General features: G+C 35.3%; 1 protein-coding gene across 1 annotated transcript in view; it reads left to right on the top strand.

The window, feature by feature from the left end:
- LOC133645165 (4-aminobutyrate aminotransferase, mitochondrial-like) overlaps positions 1-18,666 on the top strand; it is a 50,466-nt gene that overhangs the window by 12,099 nt on the left and 19,701 nt on the right. The window contains exon 4 of the mRNA XM_062040015.1: positions 10,292-10,409. Within this exon, the coding sequence (XP_061895999.1) occupies positions 10,292-10,409 (118 nt within the window). The remainder of the gene's footprint in view (positions 1-10,291; positions 10,410-18,666) is intronic.

The raw sequence follows: 18,666 nt of genomic DNA, 5'->3' as shown, positions 1-18,666 counted from the left end.
CTTGCAGACTGTATTGATATATATTGATATATAATGTAGGAACCAGAATATTAATAACAGAAAGAAACAACCCTTTTGTGTGAATTAATTAATTGCACTAATTGTAAGTGTATCTTGTGTTTTTTATGTTGATTTAAAAAAAAAAAAAAAAAAAAAAACACGATACAGATAATAAAAAAACCGATACCGATAATTTCCGATATTACATTTTAACGCATTTATCGGCCGATAATATCGGCCTGCCGATTTTATCGGACATCTCTACTGCATGGCAATGTTTTAACTAGAGATGTCCGATAATGGCTTTTTTGCCGATATCCAATATTCCGATATTGTCCAACTCTGAATTACTGATACCGATACCAACCGATACCGATATATACAGTTGTGGAATTAACACATTATCATGCCTAATTTTGTTGTGATGCCCCGCTGGATGCATTAAACAATGTAACAAGGTTTTCCAAAATGAGAGAACAACTTCAACTCAAGTTATGGAAAAAAAATGCCAACATGGCACTGCCATGTTTATTATTGAAGTCACAAAGTGCATTATTTTTTTTAACATGCCTCAAAACAGCAGCTTGGAATTTGGGACAAGCATTAGGAGGTTGAAGTGGGGGTAGCAGGGGGTGTATATTGTAGCGTCCCGGAAGAGTTAGTGCTGCAAGGGGTTCTGGGTATTTGTCCTGTTGTGTTTATGTGGTGTTACGGTGCGGATGTTCTCCCGAAATGTGTTTGTCATTCTTGTTTGGTGTGGGTTCACAGTGTGGCGCATATTTGTAACAGTGTTAAAGTTGTTTATACGGCCACCCTCAGTGTGACCTGTATGGCTGTTGACCAAGTATGAATTGCATTCACTTGTGAATGTGTCAAAAGCTGTAGATATTATGTGACTGGGCCGGCACGCAAAGGCAGTGCCTTTAAGGCAGGGATATCCAAAGTGCGGCCCGGGGGCCATTTGCGGCCCGCAGGTAATTTTTTAACGGCCCCACGGCACATCCTAAAAATATGATTAAAAAAATAAAAAATATAAAAAGTAGTATAAAAGAGTAAACAGGTGACAATAAAATGTTGCTATGTTGACTCTAATAACACTAAGCTGTCATGCAGGCTGTTTCTTTCTTTAAAACATAATAATGAATCAAAAACAATGTTATTATGAATTATTGACCCATTCAAGGCTCCAATTAGGTCACATTAAATATTCCACTTTGAGATACTTTTTGGGGGAAAATGTTGCATATTTTGTGTTTTCCATATAAAAAACGATGTTTTGTTTTCTTTTAAAGAAGGGCCTAAAATGAACAAACAAGGAACATAATAAACAACAATACAAGTTATCATTGACGGATAGATCTGAAGTTGATCTCGACACTATTGTGTTAGAGGTTTTAAAAAAAATTACGATTTATTTTTTAACACTTTACTTAGCAGGACCCTTTTGGATCCCCAATCATTTTAGTGGGACTTTTTTTTTTTTTTCAAGTGTCATTGCTCAAAAAATAATAATAAATTAAAATCAATGTTGTTATGAGTTATGTTGTGAGCTCCAATTATTATATAATCTGAAATGTTCCACTTTAAAATTTTATTGGGGGAAAATATTTCATATTTTGTGTTTTTACCATAAAAAACTGGGTTTTCTTTGACAAAAAGGGCATACAACTTAAATCTAAAAAAAAACATGTTTTATTGACAGATAGACCTAATGTTGATATAGATATTTAAACTTTGAATAATAATAATAATAATAATAATAATAATCATAATAATACTAAATAATGACATTTTTTTAACCTAAACCCTTTGGAGTCCCTGGTATAAAAAAAAATTAAGATTTATTTTTTAACACTTTACTGAGCAGGACCCTTTTGGATCACCAATAATTTTAGTGGGACTTTTTTTTTTTCAAGTGTCATTGCTCAAAAAATAATAATACATTAAAATCAATGTTGTTATGAGTTATGTTGTGAGCTCCAATTATTATATAATCTGAAATGTTCCACTTTAAAATTTTATTGGGGGAAAATATTTCATATTTTGTGTTTTTTCCATAAAAAATGGGTTTTCTTTGACAAAAAGGGCATACAACTTAAATATTAAAAAAAAACATGTTTTATTGACAGATAGACCTAATGTTGATATAGATATTTAAACTTTGAATAATAATAATAATAATAATAATAATAATAATCATAATAATACTAAATAATGACATTTTTTTAACCTAAACCCTTTGGAGTCCCTGGTATAAAAAAAAATTAAGATTTATTTTTTAACACTTTACTGAGCAGGACCCTTTTGGATCCCCAATAATTTTAGTGGGACTTTTTTTTTTTTTCAAGTGTCATTTAAAAAAAAAAAAAAAAAATTAAAATCAATGTTGTTATGAGCTCCAATTATTATATAATCTGAAATGTTCCACTTTAAAATTTTATTGGGGGAAAATATTTCATATTTTGTGTTTTTTCCATAAAAAACTGGGTTTTCTTTGACAAAAAGGGCATACAACTTAAATCTAAAAAAAAAACATGTTTTATTGACAGATAGACCTAATGTTGATCTAGATATTTGAACTTTGAATAATAATAATAATAATAATAATAATAATAATAATACTAAATAATGGCATTTTTTTCAACCTAAACCCTTTGGAGTCCCTGCTATAAAAAAAAAAAAAGATTTGTTTTTTAACACTTTACTGAGCAGGACCCTTTTGGATCCCCAATAATTTTAGTGGGACTTTTTTTTTTCAAGTGTCATTGCTCAAAAAATAATAATAAATTAAAATCAATGTTGTTATGAGTTATGTTGTGAGCTCCAATTATTATATAATCTGAAATGATCCACTTTAAAATTTTATTGGGGGAAAATATTTCATATTTTGTGTTTTTTTCCATAAAAAACTGGGTTTTCTTTGACAAAAAGGGCATACAACTTAAATCTAAAAAAAAACATGTTATATTGACAGATATACCTAATGTTGATCTAGATATTTGAACTTTGAATAATAATAATAATAATCATAATAATACTAAATAATGACATTTTTTTTTAACCTAAACCCTTTGGAGTCCCTGGTATAAAAAAAAATTAAGATTTATATTTTTTAACACTTTACTGAGCAGGACCCTTTTGGATCCCCAATAATTTTAGTGGGACTTTTTTTTTTTTCAAGTGTCATTGCTCAAAAAATAATAATACATTAAAATCAATGTTGTTATGAGCTCCAATTATATAATCTGAAATGTTCCACTTTAAAATTTTATTGGGGGAAAATATTTCATATTTTGTGTTTTTTCCATAAAAAACTGGGTTTTCTTTGACAAAAAGGGCATACAACTTAAATCTAAAAAAAAACATGTTATATTGACAGATAGACCTAATGTTGATCTAGATATTTGAACTTTGAAGAATAATAATAATAATTAGGGCTGGGAATCTTTGGGTGTCCCACGATTCGATTCAAAATCGATTCTAGGGGTCACGATTCGATTCAGAATCGATTTTTTTTTTTCAATTCAAAACGATTCTCGATTCAAAAACGATTTTTTTTGTTTGTTTGTTTTTTGAAAACAATACACAACAATACCATAATAATGCAATACAATTTAATTTTGGAGTTCTGAACTTGTAATTTCTTGCAGTGTTTATTAAGTGGTATTATGTCACATTTGTCCCAATGAACTTAATACCCTGATAAACAGTCATATTCAGTCATGACATTATTGATATAAAGAAGACAGGAGTTAACATGTGACAGGTAAAAAAATTATGTCGTCACAATAGCTTATTATACTGAGAGCCCATATTTATACCATGAATATTATTTTCACTTCTTATTTTTGCAGCTAAGTGTTCAATAACCAAATTAAATAATAATCCAGATGCAGGACATCCCTGTTTTACTCCTCTTTTTAACAAAAAAGGTTCTGAAATATGATTATTGGTTTTGACTGATGCCATGGGCCTTGTATAAAGCATCTTAATCCATTGTATCAAATTATCTCCAAATCCCAATTTACGTAAAGTGCAAAACATAAATGAGCAGTTTATGCAGTGGAATGCCTTCTCCGCATCAACACTACATACTGCTGTGGGATAAGGGAGACTTCTAGCATAGTAAATAACATTCAACAATTTACTTGTATTGTCTGATGATTGTCGACCTTCCATGAAGCCAGTTTGGTCAGTAGGAATTCATTTTCCTATTACATTTGATAATCGTGTGGCTAAGATTTTTGCCAAGCTTCAAAAGGATTGTCTATTCATGGAATACATAGATTTCAGCAGGATCTACCCCAGTCTGCTGACATGCAAGCAGAGTAGTAGATTTTTGTCAAAAGCTTTTATAATTGTAAAGGACAATGTTTTATCAACTGTTTGCAATGATGTACATTTGTTTGAACTATTAAATGAACCAAAAATATGACTTATTTTATCTTTGTGAAAATATTGGACACAGTGTGTTGTCAAGTTTATGAGATGCGATGCAAGTGTAAGCCACTGTGACACTATTGTTCTTTTTTATTTTAATGTCTAATGATAATGTCAATGAGGGATTGCATTGTTATGGTATTGCTGTGTATTGTTTTGTTGGATTGATTAATAAAAAAATAAAAAATAAATTTATTTTTTTTTTTAAATCGATTTTTTTTAAATGAGAATCGATTCTGAATCGCACAACGTCAGAATCGCGATTCGATTTTTTCCCCCACCCCTAATAATGATAATACTAAATAATGACATTTTTTTTAACCTAAGCCCTTTGGAGTCCCCAGTATCAAGCCTGAGTGGAGGCCTAAATGTATATTTTTTATACATATATTGTATTGGTTTTTAAAATAAAAAAATATCAAAATGGCCCCCGCTTGCTTTGACTTTTCAGTGTGCGGCCCTCAGTGGAAAAAGTTTGGACACCCCTGCTTTAAGGTTTATTGGCGCTCTGTACTTCTCCCTACGTCCGTGTACACAGCGGCGTTTTAAAAAGTCATACATTTTACTTTTTGAAACCGATACCGATAATTTCCAATATTGCATTTTAAAGCATTTATTGGCCGATAATATCGGCAGCCCGATATTATCGGACATCCCTAGTTTTAACCTTCTCCATCTATTAGGGATGTCCGATAATATCGGCCTGCCGATATTATCGGCCGATAAATGCGTTAAAATGTAATATCGGAAATTATCGGTATCGGTTTTTTTATTATCTGTATCGTTTTTTTTGTTTTTTTTATTTTTTTATTAAATCAACATAAAAAACACAAGATACACTTACAATTAGTGCACCAACCCAAAAAACCTCCCTCCCCCCATTTCTTTCTGTTATTAATATTCTGGTTCCTACATTATATATCAATACAGTCTGCAAGGGATACAGTCCGTAAGCACACATGATTGTGCGTGCTGCTGGTCCACTAATAGTACTAACCTTTAACAGTTAATTTGACTCATTTTCATTAATTGCTAGTTTCTATGTAACTGCTTTTATATTGTTTTACTTTCTTTTTTATTCAAGAAAATGTTTTTAATTTAGTTATCTTATTTTTTTTTAAAAGTACCTTATCTTCACCATACCTGGTTGTCCAAATTAGGCATAATAATGTGTTAATTCCACGACTGCATATATCGGTATCGGTTGATATCGGTATCGGTAATTAAAGAGTTGGACAATATCGGAATATCGGATATCGGCAAAAAGCCATTATCGGACATCCCTACCATTTATTAATAAAATAATATTCAGCCTGCTAAACTTTCTGTAATTGCAAACTCCACCGGAACATGTCATAAAAGAATTTGCACAATATTTCAGCCAGCCAGAAAAATGTAAAAAGATCATGTTTGGAAGAATTTCTTCCACATATAAAGAATATCTTGGTTTGCATAATAAAAGATGTATTGAGGAAGCTACAAACATATTATTTACCGATGAAGTATATTCTAATTATAGCTTTTTGCAGGTAATAAACGTACAAGCTGTAGCTGTGTGGACATTTACAGTCGCTGCACGTTCACCAGCATACCTGTAGTAGAAGAGTGAGAGTTTTCTTGCCTGCGCAGGGCGTTTATTCTGCTACAGATTCACGAAAGACAGCAGCTTGTGATGCACTCGGCTGCTGGCACTGTCAAGTGAAGGAGAGCACACGGGAGCACTCAGCCTCACATTGCGGTACGGCCAAGAGGCCCCGGGGGCAAACTATCAATCAACTGTAATAACAAAATGTAGCTTAATAACCACTCATTCATGGGAAGTGAGGGAAGACTAGGAAAACATACGCACAGGGCTGTGCCATCTGTGTGTGTGTGTGTGTGTGTGTGTGTGTGTGTGTGTGTGTGTGTGTGTGTGTGTGTGTGTGTGTGTGTGTGTGTGTGTGTGTGTGTGTGTGTGTGTGTGTGTGTGTGTGTGTGTGTGTGCACGCACTTGTCTCACCGTCCTTGTGTGGACATACACTTGATAAACCACCCTTTCTGTGAGGATCTTTTGACTTGTGAGGACATTTGCCTGGTCCTCACAACTACAGAAGTAAAATATTTTTTTTACTTTGTGTGTTTTGCATTCTGAAGTGAGGTTGCAACTAGGGATGTCCGATAAATGTTTTAAAATGTAATATCGGAAATTATTGGTATCGTTTTTTTTATTATCTGTATCGTTGGTTTTTTTTTGTTTGTTTTTTTTGTTTCTTTGTTTGTTTTTTTTATTAAATCAACATAAGAAAACACAAGATACACTTACTCGTGCACCAACCCAAAAAAAACTCCTTCCTCCATTTACACTCATTCACACGAAAGGGTTGTTTCTTTCTGTTATTAATATTCTGGTTCCTACATTATATATCAATACAGTCTGCAAGGGATACAGTCCGTAAGCACACATGATTGTGCGTGCTGCTGGTCCACTAATAGTACTAACCTTTAACAGTTAATTTTACTCATTTTCATTCATTACTAGTTTCTATGTAACTGTTTTTATATTGTTTTACTTTCTTTATTATTCAAGAAAATGTTTTTAATTTATTTATCTTATTTTATGAATTTTTTTTAAAAGTACCTTATCTTCACCATACCTGGTTGTCCAAATTAGGCATAATAATGTGTTAATTCCACGACTGTATATATCGGTTGATATCGGTATCGGTAATTAAAGAGTTGGACAATATCGGAATATCGGATATGGGCAAAAAGCCATTATCGGACATCCCTAGTTGCAACTCTTTACTCCCATCTAGGGCTAGATATATATTTTTTCATCATTCTAGCTATAGTGGAAAGGGGGGCCCTCACAACCTACTAACCAAACGTGGGTCCACACAAAGTAGGCAAGACATGTGTGTGTGTGTGTGTGTGTGTGTGTGTGTGTGTGTGTGTGTGTGTGTGTGTGTGTGTGTGTGTGTGTGTGTGTGTGTGTGTGTGTGTGTGTGTGTGTGTGTGTGTGTGTGTGTGTGTGTGTGTGTGTGTGTGTGTGTGTGTGTGTGTGTGTGTGTGTGGATCTGGATTTACATAATTTCCTATCGGACAAATTGCTTTGGTTTTGGTATGATTCGGTTTTTACATGTACATAAGTATTCATAGTAGGGATGTCCGATACTATCGGACTGCCGAAATCTGCTGGGTCAAAAGTATACGTACAGCAATGTTAAAGGCCTACTGAAATGAAATATTTTTTATTTAAACGGGGATAGCAGATCCATTCTATGTGTCATACTTGATCATTTCGCGATATTGCCATATTTTTGCTGAAAGGATTTAGTAGAGAACATCGACGATAAAGTTCGCAACTTTTGGTCGCTGATAAAAAAAAAAGCCTTGCCTGTACCGGAAGTAGCGTGACGTCGCAGGAGGAAGGATTCCTCACAATTCCCCGTTGTTTACAATGGAGCGAGAGAGATTCGGACCGTGAAAGCGACGATTACCCCGTTAATTTGAGCGAGGATGAAAGATTCGTGGATGAGGAACGTTAGAGTGAAGGACTAGAGAGGCAGTGCAGGGTGTATCTTTTTTCGCTGTGACCGTAACTTAGGTACAAGCTGGCTCATTGGATTCCACATTGTGGATCACGGATTTGTATTTTAAACCACCTCGGATACTATATCCTCTTGAAAATGAGAGTCGAGAACGCGAAATGGACATTCACAGTGACTTTTATCTCCACGACAATACATCGTTGACGCACTTTAGCTACGGAGCTAACGTGATAGCATCGGGCTCAAATGCAGATAGAAACAAAATTTTAAAAAAACCCTGACTGGAAGGATAGACAGAAGATCAACAATACTATTAAACCATGAACATGTAAATACACGGTTAATAATTTCCAGCTTGGCGAAGCTTAACAATTGAAGCCAACTAACTTAGCTACGGAGCTAACGTGATAGCATCAGGCTCAAATGCAGATAGAAACAAAATTTAAAAAAACCCTGACTGGAAGGATAGACAGAAGATCAACAATACTATTAAACCATGAACATGTAAATACACGGTTAATAATTTCCACTTTGGCGAAGCTTAACAATTGAAGCTAACTACGGAGCTGATTGTGTTGCTGCAGCCATCCGCTAATACACCGATCCCACCTACAGCTTTCTTCTTTGCAGTCTTCATTGTCCATTAAACAAATTGCAAAAGATTCACCAACACAGATGTCCAGAATACTGTGGAATTTTGAGATGAAAACAGAGCAGTTTGTATGGTGACACATTGGGTACGAATACTTCCGTTGCCGTCGGGACGTCACGCGCATACGTCATCATACCTAGACGTTTCCAACCGGAAGTGTAGCGGGAAATTTAAAATGTCACTTTATAAGTTAACCCGGCCGTATTGGCATGTGTTGCAATGTTAAGATTTCATCATTGATATATAAACTATCAGACTGCGTGGTCGCTAGTAGTGGCTTTCAGTAGGCCTTTAATATTTGCTTACATGTCCCTTGGCAAGTTTCACTGCAATAAGGCGCTTTTGGTAGCCATCCACAAGCTTCTGCTGGAATTTTTGACCACTCCTCTTGACAAAATTGGTGCAGTTATCAGCTAAATGTGTTGGTTTTCTGACATGGACTTGTTTCTTCAGCATTGTCCACATGTTTAAGTCAGGACTTTGGGAAGGCCATTCTAAAACCTTCATTCTAACCTGGTTTAGCCATTCCTTTACCACTTTTGATGTGTGTTTGGGGTGGGGGTGTAACGGTACACAGACATTTCAGTTCGGTACGTACCTCGGTTTAGAGGTCACCGGTCGGTTCATTTTCGGTACAGTAAGAAAACAACAAAATATAAATTTTTCCACTGAGGGCCGCAAACGGAAAAATTAAAGCATGTGGGGGCCATTTTGATATTTTTCATTTTCAAACCATAACAAAATATATGGATTTTTTATTTATTTTACCTTTAGGGTTCCCGGGGACCATAAAGGGTCTCAGTTATTAAAATGTTAAAAATAAGTCTCTTTTTTATTATTATTTTTTATTTAACGCTTACAGTAAATCTCTATATCAACTTAAAAAAAAAAGGTTTTATGGCTTTTCTGTCAAAAAAAAATGTTTTTTTATAGTACAACTGAAATATGCAGTATTTAGTAAATAGAGCCCTAAAATATCAATAATGCAGGACACCGTTGATTTTAATTATTTAATATTTTTGAGTCATCACAGTGAAAAGATAAATAAAATACCACTAAATATATGTGGGATCCAAAAAGGTGCCCCACTCATAAAGTGATACATTTTTAGTAGTTTTTTTTGTTGTTTTTTTTTACTTTCAACACTTAAGTTACGAGATCAACTTCAGTTAATCTGTCGATTTTATGCTGGAACTATTATTTTGTTTGTTTTATGCGCTTTTGTCAAAGAAAACTTTGATGTTTTTATACGGCTACTACACAATATATGCAATATTTACCACATAAAACATTTTCAAGTGAAATATTTGAAGTAATTGGAGCCCTGAAAATAATTCATTATAACATGGATTTTTTGTCATTATTTTTTTTTTTTGGAGCAATGGCAAAAAAAGAAAAATGAAGAAAGACAAAAGAAGAAAAAAAAACAGCCTGCATGGCAGCTTTTGTGTCAACATTGCGACTTTTTCTCGTTAGATTTCACCTCATTCCACTTTTTTTAATGTTCTTTTTTATTTTTTACAATAGTATTTCCAGAATGTGTGGAAACAATTAGCTGCGGGCCGCAAATGGCCCCCGGGCCGCACTTTGGACACCCCTGGCTTACATCATAGTTTCTCACCAACTATTCAAGACATAAGGGGTAAATAGCGAACATGTTTCTTTCCAGAACGTTGGCGCTGTCAACTTCTTCTGCAACTACGAGGAGAGCCGGGGCAACTACCTGGTGGATGTGGACGGGAACCGCATGCTGGACATCTACACTCAGATCTCCTCCATTCCCATTGGTAAGTACACACAACTGTTTGGTGGCCTTTATTATACGAGGCTTGTTTGTATTTATTGGTGTCAAAGCTGCATGTCCAAATGTGTCATTGCTGGAATCAACTCGTGTTTTGATTAGTGCTGTCAATGGAATATTTTTTTAATGAGATTAATCACAATCAATTATCGTAAAATCTGGACTATAGATCAATGTTTTTCAACCACTGTGCCGTGGCACACTAAAAATTATGCAACTTCACCTAATCGGTCCAAAAAATATTCGAATATGCAAATAATGTGCCGTTGCTTAGTGTCTGTGCCATACTTGCCAACCTTGAGACCTCCGATATCGGGAGGTGGTCGGGGGGGGGGGTGTTTGGGGCGGGTGCGTGGCTAAGAGGAGAGTATATTTACAGCTAGAATTCACCAAATCAAGTATTTCATATATATATATATATATATATATATATATATAATATATATATATATGTGTATGAAATACTTGACTTTCAGTGAATTCTAGCTATATATATATATATATATATATATATATATATATATATATATATATATATATATATATATATATATATATATATATATATATATATATATATATATATATATATTATTTTTTTTATTTTTTTATTATACATATAAATAAAATACTTGAATTTCAGTGTTCTGCAGGCTATCCAGTAGATGGCAGTATTGTCCTGTTTAAGAGTGTCACAACATTGCTGTTTACTGCAGACGAACTGCTTTACGGTAGACTAAACGTGACTGCTGTTGTTGTGTGTTGTTACCACGCTGGGAGGACGTTAATGAAACTGCCTAACACTAAACCCACATAAGAAACCAAGAACTCTCTCTCCTTGTTGTGCACTCTACTCTCTAAAAGCCGTAGATGTTATGACGTCATTGGGCAGGCAAGCTGTTTATATTGTGGGAAAGCAGACGTGAGAACAGGCTGTCCCCACTCAGGTCCGCATTGAGCTGGAGGGGGCGTGGCCTCCAGCTCCGGCTGAATACCGGGAGTTTGTCGGGAGAAAATCTCTGCCGGGAGGTTGTCGGGAGAGGCGCTGAATACCGGGATTCTCCCGCTAAAAACGGGAGGGTTAGCAAGTATGGTCTGTGCTGTCTGGAGCTTGGCAGGGTAACCACGTAATAGTCCATGTCAGTAGGTGGCAGTTAATTGTTTTGTAAAATGTGTCGGGTGAGACGAGGATGGTTTGTTGTGATCCCAATATGCAGACCACAGAGGGTGGCAGCGTGCAGGCAAAAAGGTATGTAATGCTTAAACCAAAAATGAACAAAAGGGTAAGGAAAAGGCAATGGCTATGCAAATGTAGGTAGGTAAGGTAGGTCTTGACGGAAGCAGATTTTTACATGTATCCATATTTAAGTGTTACTTCTTTATTTTCATAGTCATATTACAAAACAGCTAGTGTTCTTCCAATTGTGCTCCTTTGGTCTGCAAGTACTGTGTGTCGGCCTTGAAACTTTGGTATGCAGGGAGTAGCCATAACTTATTTTCCTTATCTGTTCCTGTGTCCAGCTGAGGGGAAGAATGGGCATGTGTTTTGGGCTGGAGGGAGAGAAAACGAGGGTGGGAGCGAGAAACACATTATAGAAGAGAAGGCTTCCGTATTTGAGATTAGACCGGTTTTAGCTGCGCTAGTGAATGCTCTGTGCTGGATTGGTCTCATTCTATTTCCAAAGCTTTGGAAATAAATTACAAAATACCTATTCTGTTTCTGGTGGTCCTTCTACTCAGCTTATATGTCATCAAAAGAACTTGGGAGTGACCAGCAACTTAAATTCCCTGGCAGGAAGATCTGCTGGGACGCAACAATTTGGGGGCTCGTCCGGGATGTGGACGGACGCAACAATCTTTATTGTCATTGCAACAAGTACAACGAAACTTTGTTTTCAGCACAAACCCGTTCAAGATGAGACAAACAAACAGTGTACAGGGTTACAGAACAGGAACGCTGATGGGTCGCCACAAGGCGCCCCGTAAAAGATGGGAAAAGGTAAACGCTGGGGAAGGATGAGTAAAAAAAATACAATCTAAACTGGGCTCCTAAGGGTGCCCAGTCTGGAGTGGAAAAAAAACCTCTATAGCAAAGCACATATACATATTACAACGTACATTTCCAGATATCTAGCAACAGAGGGGAGGGAGTGGGGGGCCATGGTGGCAGGCTGCAGCTCTCAGGCGCTGCCCATAATTGAAATACATCAATCCTATGAATACAATAATAGTTAAGTAATATATACTGTATACAGGGAATAAAATATACAACAAATTGTCATAGTTATTGCAGAAAACCCAGCAACAATACAGAAAAGTCTGGGGTTGGAGAATGGGTGATTGCTGTTGGCCTGCAATCAAGTTTAAAAAGAGCTACCTACCTACTTAAGATGTTACCTGCACGCTTGCTGCAGGTGGCTCGGTCTGCACTCAGTTCGCACCGGAATAAGGTATAGCTTCTTTTTTCGGCCTGTTTCGTACTGTTTACGCCGACACTGGTGCCGTGATCTTTACGTGATGTTTAGCTCCCTATCACGAGTCATCTTTGCACTGGCGTATGCATTACCTGATCACTGACCTGGGCAAATTAAGGCCGGGGGCCACGTACGGCCCGTTAAGCTTTTCAATCTGGCCCGCTGGACATTCCCAAATTTTTTTTTTTTTAGATCTTTAAGCTGGAAAGTGTAGCTGCCATTATGATGTGCACTGATGTTTTCTAATGACCGTAAGTCTTCAACTATACTAAGTCTTTCAATGGTTGGAATCTGCATGATATACTAGTTACTATGGTAATCTGCGTCACAGCAGCTCAGACGAGGCACCGAGCAGTGTGGGTGGGGAGCGTTTCCACAGAGCGTTTCCAGAGCGGCCTGAAAATGCGGGTGTCAGGGACAGACGCGGAAGGAGATTTTTACAACAAAGTTCTAAAGCTTAGTGATGAATCAGATGTATAGACTTAGACTTAGACTTCCTTTTTATTGTCATTCAAATTTGAACTTTACAGTACAGATAAGAATGAAATGTTGTTGCATTAGCTCATGTTAGTGCAGGATAAAAAATCAATAAGTTGCAGATATAAATAAATAGATTACTGTACAGATAAATATATTGCACTTTTGCATATGCATCCACTTGTATGGATGTATGTTATATTGTCTTTATATTTTATTTATTTTGATTATCTTTTATTATTATTATTATTATTACTATTTTCTTTTTCTTTCTTTTTTTCTTTTTTTAATTGTTTTCTTAACACTGTGGCACTTTGAGGTTGTTTGCTCAACGTAAAGTGCTTTTTACAAATAAAATCTATTATTATTATTATTATATTCCAGCGAGTTAATCCATTTTTGGGGGGGGAATTGAGGGGATTATTATGATGCGTTCAAGAGTCTTACGGCCTGAGGGAAGAAGCTGTTACAGAACCTGAAGGTTCTGCTACGGAGGCTGCGGAACTTCTTTCTAGATCTATATCAGATTGTAGGTGTTTTTTGTTTTTTTACCCTTCGCGTTCATATTTAGCTGTGTTTGTTGCTTTTTTGTTGAGTTATGCTTGATTGTCAAATATGTGGATGGAGAGGGTGTGTGACGTTCATATGTTGTCAATATTCAGTGTTTTATCCTTCATAGTTAATATTGTAAATCCCACATTCTTTATTTTCATGTACATTCTGGGTGTCTTACTCAGTAAAAAAAAATTTTTTAAATTCTATTCCCTTTTTTAAGGCGGTCTGTCATAACGTTTTTAGCATTCAATCAGACATTATTGTGAGGTTTTTGTATTAGTGTTCTTAAAAATGTACAGCAGATTTTCACAGTGTGTGTTTGTGTGTGTGTGTGTGTGTGTTTGTGTTTATATATGTTAGATATACCGGTGTTATTAGTAGAGATGTCCGATAATATCGGGCTGCCCATGCTTTAAAATGTAATATCACAAATGATCTGTATCGGTTTCAAAATTATCTGTATCGGTTTCAAAAAGTAAAATGTATGACTTTTTAAAAGGCCGCTGTGTACACGGACGTAGGGAGAAGTACAGAGCGCCAATAAACCTTGAAGGCACTGCCTTTGCGTGCCGGCCCAGTCACATAATATCTACGGCTTTTCACACACACAAGGGAATGCAAGGCATACTTGGTCAACAGCCATACAGGTCACACACTGCAAAAACTGAAATCTAAGTAAGATTAAATATCTCAAATAAGGGTGATATTTGCTTATTTTCTGTCTGATAAGATCATTCTTCTCACTAAGCAGATTTTATGTTAGAGTGTTTTACTTGTTTTAAGTGTTTTGGTCCTAAATGATCTCAGTAAGATATTACAGCTTGTTGCTGAGATTTGATGACCTATATTGAGTAAAACATGCTTGAAACGAGAATATCAACTGTTGCAAAGCTGTGTCATCAACACTCACAAGTATAAAACTACTTTTTTAAAGTAATCCTTTTTTATTTCAAGCATGTAAAAAAAAAAATCATAACTTTGACACAATTGTGTCTCATAATTAAAACAGATGACAGCCAAATGGACTTTGCTGTTTTATTTTCAATGAAACAATAGAAAATACGTACTCATATAGTAGTACAGTTGTTATTAGTGAGAATATACTTATTTTAAGGTATTTTTGGGTTCATTGAGGTTAGCTAATTTGACTTGTTTTGGAAAGTCTTGACAAGCCACATTTTCTCTTGTTCTATTGGCAGATAATTTTGCTTAGTTCAAATAAAATACCCCTCATTTATTTTTATTTTTTTCTTGTTTTTGAACACTGACTTTTTTCCATAACTTGAGTTGATTTATTTTGGAAAACCTTGTTACTTTGTTTAATGCATCCAGCGGGGCATCACAACAAAATTAGGCATAATAATGTGTTAATTCCACGACTGTATATATCGGTATCGGTTGATATCGGAATCGGTAATTAAGAGTTGGACAATATCGGAATATTGGCAAAAAAGCCATTATCGGACATCTCTAGTTATTAGTCTGCACTTACAGTGTACACATAGTTAATGCTGTATTTTTGTGTGATGACTCACATACGTTTGTTTACACGTCACACACTGGAGTGATTGTGTGATTGTTCACATTTTACTGAGTGAGTGGAGTCGTCCTTGTAAGGCTTGACATGTTGTCAAGCTTCAAAAATCCAACTCGGCAGCTCAAAATGTTGCAATCTTTACTCCAAAGAAGGAGAAACACTGTAAAAATCACTGAAATATTTTGAAAACTGACAAAAGTGCTACAATCCCGTGCTCACGTCAACATTAGCACAAAGTTTGTCGTTTTTTATCAACCAAGGCTGCTTTTTCTTGCATGATCAGCAATATTTTCAAGTCAATTTCATTTATTTTCGAGCTATTACCGGTAGAAGTGATCACACTTCCCACTTGAGTAAGGTCTATGAAACCACACTCATTAGTTTTAGGGACCAGGCTTCAGGCAAAACCCACAAAAAAAGAGTGTTTTGTGCTTGCACATTAATTAATTCAGTAGCTGAAAGGCTAACTATTGAGTCTGCCTCACAAGTTATATAACAGCAAAGTGATACAGATCGTACATTTGATTACATCCAATCTGCTACTCAAAAGAAAGGCATTTCTACTTTTTGATGAAAGGCTTTGCTCAGATGAACCATACAAAAGCCAGTCTGTGTGTGTGTGTGTGTGTGTGTGTGTGTGTGTGTGTGTGTGTGTGTGTGTGTGTGTGTGTGTGTGTGTGTGTGTGTGTGTGTGTGTGTGTGTGTGTGTGTGTGTGTGTGTGTGTGTGTGTGTGTGTGTGTGTGTGTGTGTGTGTGTGTGTGTGTGTGTGTGTGTGTGTGTGTGTGTGTGTGTTCTTGTATTTCCTCCCTTCTTGAGACATCAACAAGAAAAAGTACCATCCATATGAGGACCGGTGAACAAGTTAGGACATAAATCATGGTCCCAATATACGGAAAACCATTGCATCTAATAGAGAATGTCTCATTTGCACACCTGCACTGCAAAAAGTCAGTGTTCAAAAACAAGGGAGAAAAAAATACAAAAATGAGGGGTATTTTATTTGAACTAAGCAAAATTATCTGCCAATAGAACAAGAAAATGTGGCTTGTCAAGACGTTCCAAAACAAGTCAAATTAGCTAACTTCAATGAACCCAAAAATACCTTAAAATAAGTATATTCTCAATAATAACTAGGGATGATAAGAAAAGAACCGTTCGATAAGAAAAGAACCGATTCCATGGACTCGAATCCCTTTTTGAGAACCGGTTCCTGTTATCGAGGCCAATATAGTAAGGAAAAAGAGTTGGTCTCTTTATTCGAATCCCTGGGAACAAATCCCGTCCCACAAGAAATGCCCTGTGGGACATCACAGGAAATTATGCTCAATCTTATGACTGAGTTACGTCATTTCCTGTGAATTAGGAATAATAATAATAATAATAATAGGAAATGATGCTCAGTCTTATGACTGAGCTACGTCATTTCCTGTGATGTCACACAAGCAGCAAAAATAATGCCTCAAGGCATGGCTATACACCTATAGTGATCACAGAGACAGGTTGTTTTTGTGTTACTGTATATATTTGTTTTTCTGAAAAATCCCACTTAATATACTTTGGGTAACAACAGTCAATATATATATATATTTTTTTTTTAGGGGGGTAACAGTCAATATTTATTTATTTATTTATTTTATTTTATTTTTTTCTTATAAAATAAAAGTGAGCTTTTGTTAAACCAAATATTGTGTTTTTTTCCATATACAACAACCTATATGGATTCAATAAGAGAATCGTTAAGGAATCGGTTCGATAAGAGGATTCGATAATAGGCTCGAACTCGATAATTTCTTATCAAACATCATCCCTACTAATAACAAGTGCACTTTTCTTGGTAGAAAAAAAAAGGTGAGACCTTTTTGCTCAATATGTTGAAAAATATTCTTAAATGAAGTAAATGCTAGTGCCATTATCTTGACATAATGATATTACATTTCTTGAAACCAGCAAACTTATACTAAAAACTAATTTATTGTTCTTAATGGAAAGGCAACAAGGGAAGCGCTTGTTACTCTCGGGGTCTCCTAGCCGCTCAGGCAAATCATATGGTCTAAAAATGCTTTTTTCCATGGATAACATGACATCATCGCGCCAAGTGCGTGCTCTTTCAGTCAATTAGTGCGCATATATACAGCCCGGCCCCCCGGCCAAAATGTTTTTAATTGTAATTTTCAAGAATTTATCTGTTCAAGATTGTTAGAAATGTCACATGTTAAATGTTTAAATATTAACTGTCAGTTTACTGTACTGTGCCAACTGTACTACTATATGAGTACCTATTTTCTATTGTTTCATTGAAAATAAAACAGCAAAGTCCATTTGGCTGTCATCTGTTTTAATTATGAGACACAATTGTGTCAAAATCATGATTTATTTTTTTTTAATGCTTGAAATAAGAAATTATTATTTAAAAAAGTAGTTTTATACTTGTGAGTGTTGATGACACAGCTTTGCAACAGTTGATATTCTAGTTTCAAGCATGTTTTACTCAATATAGGTCATCAAATCTCAGCAACAAGCTGTAATATCTTACTGAGATCATTTAGGACCAAAACCCTTAAAACAAGTAAAACACTCTAACATAAAATCTGCTTAGTGAGAATAATTATCTTATCAGACAGAAAATAAGCAAATATCACCCTTATTTGAGATATTTAATCCTACTTAGATTGCAGTTTTTGCAGTGTGGTGGTGAAATCTATCAAAATGAGGGTGGTCCCAAAAAGGAGGGATTTTTCAAATTGACTGTGTGTCGGTTTTAAAAGAGCTCCCCCTCTGGTCAACATATGAAATAACAAGTGTGTGTAACAATTTGAAGTGCTCCCCCTTTAGCCAAAATTAATAAAAATAAATCAAATAAATATGTATATAGAGACATACTGTAATAACTTGAAGTAAATATTGAAGATTAAAAACCAATTACAAACAATTACCTTTTTCATATTTGCGTAATATGTATATTTTATTAATGTTATAAATACAAATCTTTACACATCTTGAAAGGGTGGTCCTAAAGAGGTAGGCCTTTTTCGGAGGTCTCAAGAAGGTAACAAATACAAGAATGTTTGTGTATGTGTGTGGGGGGGGGTTTCCGGACATAAAATGTTCCCTCCAAAAACTTTTTTTGTTTTGTGCTGTTTGTATATTTATCTGGAATTTGCAACTATAAAAAGGGTATTATTTGAGTCTACACAAAACC

Source organism: Entelurus aequoreus, linkage group LG28 (assembly GCF_033978785.1).
Source record: "Entelurus aequoreus isolate RoL-2023_Sb linkage group LG28, RoL_Eaeq_v1.1, whole genome shotgun sequence".
Lineage (NCBI taxonomy): Eukaryota > Metazoa > Chordata > Actinopteri > Syngnathiformes > Syngnathidae > Entelurus > Entelurus aequoreus.
Note: the sequence above shows the minus strand (reverse complement) of the source record. Positions and strands in the feature narration are given on the sequence as shown.